This window comes from Merops nubicus, unplaced genomic scaffold, assembly GCF_000691845.1.
Source record: "Merops nubicus isolate BGI_N331 unplaced genomic scaffold, ASM69184v1 scaffold16724, whole genome shotgun sequence".
Taxonomy (NCBI): Eukaryota; Metazoa; Chordata; class Aves; order Coraciiformes; family Meropidae; genus Merops; species Merops nubicus.
The window spans coordinates 44,106-51,449 of record NW_008603744.1 but is presented as its reverse complement, the minus strand read 5'-3'; the positions used below and the strand labels follow the sequence as shown (position 1 = coordinate 51,449).

The 7,344-nt window shown below is 46.4% G+C and overlaps 1 protein-coding gene across 1 annotated transcript in view; it reads right to left on the bottom strand.

Moving 5' to 3' along the window:
• Positions 1-582: 582 nt before the first annotated feature.
• Positions 583-7,344, bottom strand: part of NCALD (neurocalcin delta) — a 50,512-nt gene continuing 43,750 nt past the window's right edge. Inside the window, exons 3-4 of the mRNA XM_008938778.1 lie at positions 1,443-1,548; positions 583-1,146 (exon numbers count right to left, since the gene is read on the bottom strand). Of these exons, the coding sequence (XP_008937026.1) occupies positions 1,049-1,146; positions 1,443-1,548 (204 nt within the window). The 3' untranslated portion in view covers positions 583-1,048. The remainder of the gene's footprint in view (positions 1,147-1,442; positions 1,549-7,344) is intronic.

Genomic DNA, 7,344 nt, shown 5'->3' with positions numbered 1-7,344 from the left:
ACTAAAATAAATGAAATACAAATGCTACAGTTTTATGTTTAAAACAAGTTTTGATGATGGCCTTCCCCCAAGAGAAGGTCCAGAATCTCCGTTAGCTACATGGAGTGAGACGAAAACACCCCCAAAACTTCATACTTTGCAAGAGCACTCAGAACAGCAGATGTGCCTCAGCTGAAGCTGCTTGCAGGTGTCCGTGAGCTCCTCACGTGAATGCCCACCCTCCTTAGTAGAAACTGCCTTATTACTAACCTGAAAATTTCACATTCAAAATGTATCTCCCTTAAACTCTTTGTCAAGACCCAGTTTTTCATATCTGTGTCTGCCTTTGCTGATCCTGAACAGCAAGAGGTATCGTCAGTTGTGGATTTGGGGATCAGGAGAGCAAAATGCTGAATTTTCAGACAAAGCCACATAAAATCAACCATTGTAAACCCACTAAAAAATATCAACTTCTGTTTTTTTTTTCCCTTCTGCACAACTTGGAAAATGTTCACAGCACTGAAACAACGAGGCAAAGGAGGAGGGGTGCAAACGATACACCCCACACACATTCTGCGCTTTTGTACTTCCTTCTGCTCCTGTCTTCGACCTTAACTAGTGCCTCCTGGAAAGGAGAGGAGGTTCCAGGTGAATCCTACCCCACCCATCACAACCTCTCTGGTTCAACCTCTACTACGCTTTCAGGTCCTATGGGTGAACACTAAAGCAGCAATCTAAAATCTGTCGGTGTGTCTTGCTGCCAAGGGTTTTGTTGTTGGTTTACTCCTTCTCTATGCGTACTTTCCATATCAGACATGTTAAAACAAGAAAATGAAATAAAATCTTTAAAACAATGATAACACCACAATATCTGTTTAAAATAGTACTGCCTGTGCTCTGGACAAATTGTTAAGAGCAATTCAGCATTCTTATAATTAATCCACAACAAAAGAAGCTATAAGATGCCACAAATGAAGGCATAATTGGCCATACAGAGGCAACACTACCATGAATGTTGTTTGGCAAGGTAAAAAAAAAAGCAGATACATAATTGATCCAAAGAATGGGTTCAGAACTGCCCGGCACTGCTGGGGTCACACTGCAGGAGACGGACTATGGATGGATCACTCTTGGCGCCTCGGATGAACTCTTCCAGAGAGAGCTTTCCTAGAAAAGAAACACGTTTGCTTAGTGCATGTGGTGGGTTGCAGCACACCTGCCAAGCCTCTGCACAAGCACAGTGGAAGGAAGCTGGGGGAGTCCAAAGGAAGCCCCTGGGAAAGTAACCCCAGAAGGCAAAGCCTTTGCCTGCCTGCACCCCGCTGGCTGTGAGTGGTGGTGGCTCTTCCTGGGTGGCTGAAAGAGGAGTGGTGGGTTTGAGGCGTGACCCCACATGGGCAGGACACCCCAGCCACCCATCATGGGGGCAGAGGTGCCCGCCTCAGCATCTGGAGGGTGCCTACCATCGCGGTTGGTGTCCATCTGACGGAAGATCTTCTCTGTCCTCTTCTCTGGTGTTGACTCGTCTTCCGGCATCTTCATTACAGAAGAAACCATCTTATAGATTGCCTGTTTGATATGACAGGATCACAGAGCTGGTAAGAAACACATTATCTTAACGCAAGGCTACGATTATCTCCTGGTGACAGAAACAGGCAGGAAACACCCTGAGAACACAGGCTGTCTGGATGCTGAAGGGAGCTGGGTGGCCATCAGCACATGCAGCTGCTGTCTTCAGTGGGTTGCTCATCTATGAAATACTATGCTTCCTTATTTAGTCACGGTCAAAAACAATCTGGGTTTGGACCAAGGTTACATTTTTCCTTCTTAAAACAATCTTTGGATGAATTTGTCACTTGTACAGCACGTTAGGACTGGCAGCTCCCAGTGCCTGGGGGAACTGTAAGACCACTGAAGTCTTGTCCTGCACTGTGGTGTGTCTCCATGCTTTGGCCACCCAGGCTCTATCCTCACCACTGTCGTTCCCTCACCCTGCCTTTATTTCCCCCTTCTCCTTTTCTCCCCCCTTGGTCAGCATCCTGCCCACAGGGAGGGTAGTGACTCACTCCCCTGCATTTGCCCTGTCTCACAGATAATGAAGACCTGACCAACAAGGAGGTGGCCTTTTCCTTGGGGGCTGGTGTGCATACACAGCTCAAAATCCCATTTGCAATTCATTCCACAGAGAGCAGATGCTGATGCCACCCATAGCTATTCTCTGCACAGATAAATCCATTAGTCACGTACGATATTAGCTGCCCCTAAAAAAGAGGTAATGTTGATTTTAAAACAAGGATGAGTAGTTGGCTCTAAACTGACTATCTAAACGTTGCCTGCAAGTGTGAGCATGCTGAACCAGAAAACGGGTTTTGTGTTAGACATCTTAATGGTGCCACACGGCTGGGAGAGCAGCAGCAGCCAGACGGCTGCTGGGGGTGGCCTCAGGGCAGCCTCTGGGCCGTTTGGAGAGGCAGCACATCCCAGCCCAAGGCAGCACTGCCCTGGTCTGGCCGGCTCCTCCTGCCTCCTGCTGCAGTTCACTGGCCTCTGGCTGACAGGTGCTGCACGCGGCAGCCGCTTGGCTCTCCAGCCTTGATCTGTAGATGTGGATCACTTCCGTAGATTCAAATTCTTGCTTCCCCCTGCACAGTAGTGTCTGCAGCAGTCACTTGATAATGTTGCAGATGTGATTTCTTTAGTGTTCTCTGCTTCTTCCTCTGCTCTGGGAGGTGCGGTCCTTGGTGAAAGCCCAAGACTGCTCACTGAGTCTCCCCTTTTCCCATTCCTGAAGGCACTCTGCCTAGCACGCTCCCATCATCTGGCCCAGGGTTCCCAAGAGACGGCTCTGGGAATGTAACAGCATAGATTCACCAGCTGGGGGATGCTGCTAAGCAGCACAGATACTTTACACACTAGGGAGCTTCTGCTTCCTTGGCCATCTTGCTGCCTTCTACTCTGCCAGAAGCTCACCTTTCACATCTTCTGCCCTTTAAATAACTTAAAGAGTTACTCCCTGAGAAAGGCATTTTCCTATTTAATGATTCATTGCTTGTGCTCAGCACAGTTGAGCATCTGCTCCCTCGGTGACGTCGCTGACACTGTGGCCATGGATTTCCTGGTCTGACCTCTGGTAAGTCTGTGTATGCTGGCTGTGGACCCAAGCAGAGGAACAGAAGAGAACACTGCAGCATGAACAGCTGAATGAATGGAAAAGTGGTGGGCGTCATCATGACGATTTGCACTGCCCAAAGACTCCCAAGAGAATTAGGGTGCAATATTGGGCAGAGCCTTGGTACAGACAGGGATACTGCCCACACAGCCATGACCATCTGATAACCAGGAGAAGAGGAGAAAGGATGAACATGCAAGCACAGGAATATAGGGATTTGGGGAAGGAGACAATAGGGGAAAGAAAAAAAAGGAGAGGGTGGATGGTAAGAATTTACACCTTCCCCATCCTCATCAGCATGCAAGGCTCCCAGGGGTCAGAGCAGAGATGAGGCTTGTAAGTCTGCCAGTGTTTAAGCATCTCAAGCTGTCTGGCTTTTGTTGGGGGTAGGAAGAGAGGTGGAGGGGTCATTCCTTCACTCTGGGTGAGAGGATGGCAAAGCAGAGAATCTGCATTGAAAGTGTGGGAGGAATGCCCCAGGCTGGGAGTGCAGGCGTGTTTACCCTGATCAAAGTAACCATAGTAAGAATATGCAGATTTTTAGGACAAAAAAAAAAACGCACTTCAGGATGACTTCATCTTACAGGGTCCTTTTCACAGAGGCGTGTGAAGGGAATAACAGATGAGATATTCTAGGAAAGCCAGATGGGAATAACATAGTAAGCATTCCTTTCATGCTGAAAATGGTTACTCTGGACAAATTCTTATGTCCTTGCTCAGAAGTTCAGTGGGAAGTTTTCCCAAAGTAAAAGCCAGCTAAAGCTGATTAAGAATCTTGAGACTTGCTCCATATTAATGCAGTGCATCTACACAGAGCTCTTTATTGCGTGTTTGAAAGAGCAAGCTTTGAAAGGAAGCTGGTTTCATGTGATAATTGTGTGGAGCTGGGCTGTGGTAACCCCAGGCTCTACTAACCCTGGGCTGTAATCTGGGACCAAAAGGCTGCAGGGGCTCCACTCCACGTGTAATATGATTCCTCTGCCTCGAAGCACTTGGGCTGAAAGCCATCAGTGGCATTCAGCAGGAGGACGTTTGGAGATGGTTATCTAGCAGCAGCCATGTGAGTCAGGGTAGCTTCCTAAGGTTGACTTCTGTCAGGAGGGCTTCTTACAGCTCTCTGGCACCCCTGAATGCCACTAAGATTTGTGCTTCCCGAGCCCTCTGTGCATCACTGGAGCAAGCACAGGCTCCAGGTTCATCTGAACTGGCTGGTTCCCTGCTGATTTTCCACCTGCACATGGATGAGATGTGATGTGGAATGTAGGACAAATCTCACCCCCTTGCCCATTCGCACAGGTTTTGCTCTCAGTTGCTGGCTGCCACTGCTGCACTCAGGCCAGGTACCTTGGTGGGGGCTGCATTTTCCTGCCGTGCTTGGCAAAGTGTTAAGAGCTCCTTACGGTGATGGCATCAATGGCAGCACAGATTTTCAGTCAATCCTTTTTACTCTGTTGAAGTAAATTTTGACAGCTCAAAGTCTCATGAAGTGAATAATCAAACTGAAAAAATTGCTTTCCCCTCAATCTCATGGGGATTTTTGATACTGTCTTTACTGAGAGACACATCAATTTCTAGCTTCTTTCCATAGCAGCTTCTGTTTCTTCCTGGATTACAAATAAGGTAGCCCAGCTATTGAAACACGTGTGCTCTGTTTTTATTAAACTGAAAGTGTTATTCTCGTCTCTCAGCTCAATATTCTTAAGACATCTTATGACTCCATACAGTGAAAAAATGTACCCTTAGAACAAGGTTTCCATCTCTTACTTGAGCTCTTATTTTAAGAGACTCTTACCAAATATGTCCCCTTTCAGCAAGGGGAACAAACACGAATCCTCTAGCTGATTTGCAGCTATTTTTGAGTGGACTGGGCTATTTAGATTATAGGTAAACATATGGGAGCCATGAAAAGCATTTCTAGAGCAGGAGAATCTGAGGCAGAATCTGTGGGTGAGGCCTCTCAAGAGAGCAGGCTACGAAGTATCTTCCCATAGCACTTTACCGATGTGCTGTGCCTGATAGGGGTAGCAGTATCCCATGGACCTTCTTTCATTAGGCTCTACAACTGTCAGCCTGCTACTAGAGTTGTTCAAGTTATGTGATCCTCCAAACTGTGCAGCCAAGTCCACGTGGATAGCTCATGTGTGTTTCTAAGCAGGGCTTTTTGGAGACTTGTCTAGGGGAAGTTCCTGTGCCGAGGTATGTGTGCGTGGTTAACAGCACTATGGTAAATGGAGCTTAAAGGAACGCAGGTGCTTTGCCCTCCAGCCCATTGCTTTGCAGAGAAAATGGGCTTCAAAAAGCTGTTATGGGCCATTCACGTTCATCTCCTTGGCAGCTGGCCAGTTACTAGGGCTTTTATCTCAACCAGAACCTCTGCTGTTTCAGTGCTATTGCTGCTACCACTGTTACCACAAACACCTTCTTGCAAAGTTGAGCAAGAGTTCAGTGCCTGCTTTGCCTGCAGCAGGGTTAGGTTAGGCCAGAGCATGAGAAAGGAAATGCAAGTAACCATCAGCATAACAGTGAACATCACTACTGAGAGAGGACTTTCAAAGCACAAAATAAAGCAGGCTGAAAAAGAAGAAAAGCATGCCTTGCCCCTGTATTATTTAAGGTACAGTAAACCCACAGAAACAGGAGCTGTATTTTTCTGTGAAACTAAGACTTTTGGATTGATGGTGTTTCATTTAGCATTCATTTTGATATATTGTCTCATGTAAAAATCCCAATGAAAACATAATAAATCCTGCTATATCTATATGCAAATGTATGCTAGATAAGGGACTTGAAATAGGTTCCTCTGAGACGCATATCAGAGATATAACCGAGTTCTGTTTTTCACTATCAGAAAGATTGTGATGGCTGAGGGTTCCCAGGAAGACATTTGATACAAAATCCTGTCTTTCCATATTAAAAAATAATAATCTTTTGTAAGCGAAAGTGATGGTTGTTATTTTTTTTTTTTTATAAGTCAAATAGTTCAACAAAGGAACCTCTCAATAAAGCAAGAAAATGTGCTCATCTTCTTCAGTTTCACATATCAGTTGAACGTGCTTCCAGACACTACACAGCAAATCCTGCTCCATCAGGAGGAGCTGTGTGTGACCAGTGCCATATGGGGAGTTCCCTTAAAAAATGGCAGAAGAGAACAGGGTCAGATCTTGAAGCGCATTGCCTCGTGGGAAGCGCTATCACAGAAAGGGCAGTTTTCCTGGCTGTGGAACTATTGATGGTCCGTGGTGTAGAAATGACTCTTGCTCAGGATTGTCAGGCTGTTTACTTCCATAACTGATTTTTGTGCAATCTCCCAAAATGTGTGGTGAAAGTAAATGAGAGACAGCATAACTCAGTTGAGTTTGAGGTGTGATCTGAAAAAATGAGAGAGCCAAACCTCCCAGGAAGTGCAGTGGGAAGGCTGGAGCGCGAGGATGAGAGCTGTATGCAGTCAAAGTGTTGCTCTGGGTTGGATGTACAAACTGACAAAACGTTGCCCTACACTGGTCCCTAAGCTTCAGTTTCATTTGAGGACAGCATCATGCTCGTAAAGAACAAGGCTACGATTTGGTACCAACACAAAGTTGAAGAAACCTAGTATAAAGAGGCAGAAGAGCATTTCAGCCCCTAATTATGATGGTGGGCAGATACAGGGTAACTGGAAAAAGCTCCTGATTTTGCTGGTTCTCACTTGGCTTGCTACAGAGAATTCAGCCATTGATATTTTCATTAAATTTCACATGAACACATTTGTGACGTTTTTCCCTATGTTTGTAAAACTTCTGGTCTGGGGGTGTTGTGCTGCTGTTCAGCAGTGAGTATTTCCTGGGCTATTCAGCATCAGCAAGGGGTCCTGTGGTCCCTGGGATGTCTCCTCCTCTTGAGGACCAGGCACTTGCTTGAGTCTGGGTCCTTGTGTTTGCTTTGTACTCTGTTAGTTCTTTTGGGATCTTCTTTGTTTTCTCATGAGGAGAAATACAGCTAGAAAAACAATACATGACAGCCTGTTTACCCTACCCGAGGGAGAGGAAGCTTTGCAAGGAGCAGAGTATCTTGTAATGCAGATATTCCGTGGGCTTTGCCATGGTGCAGAGGCAGGGAGGCCTCTGCGTCTGACGGCAATCCTGCTCTTTATCTTAGGCACAGGAACACAAAGTGGGGTCTGTGGACGACGACACAGCAGCCCTACATTTACAGCTGCG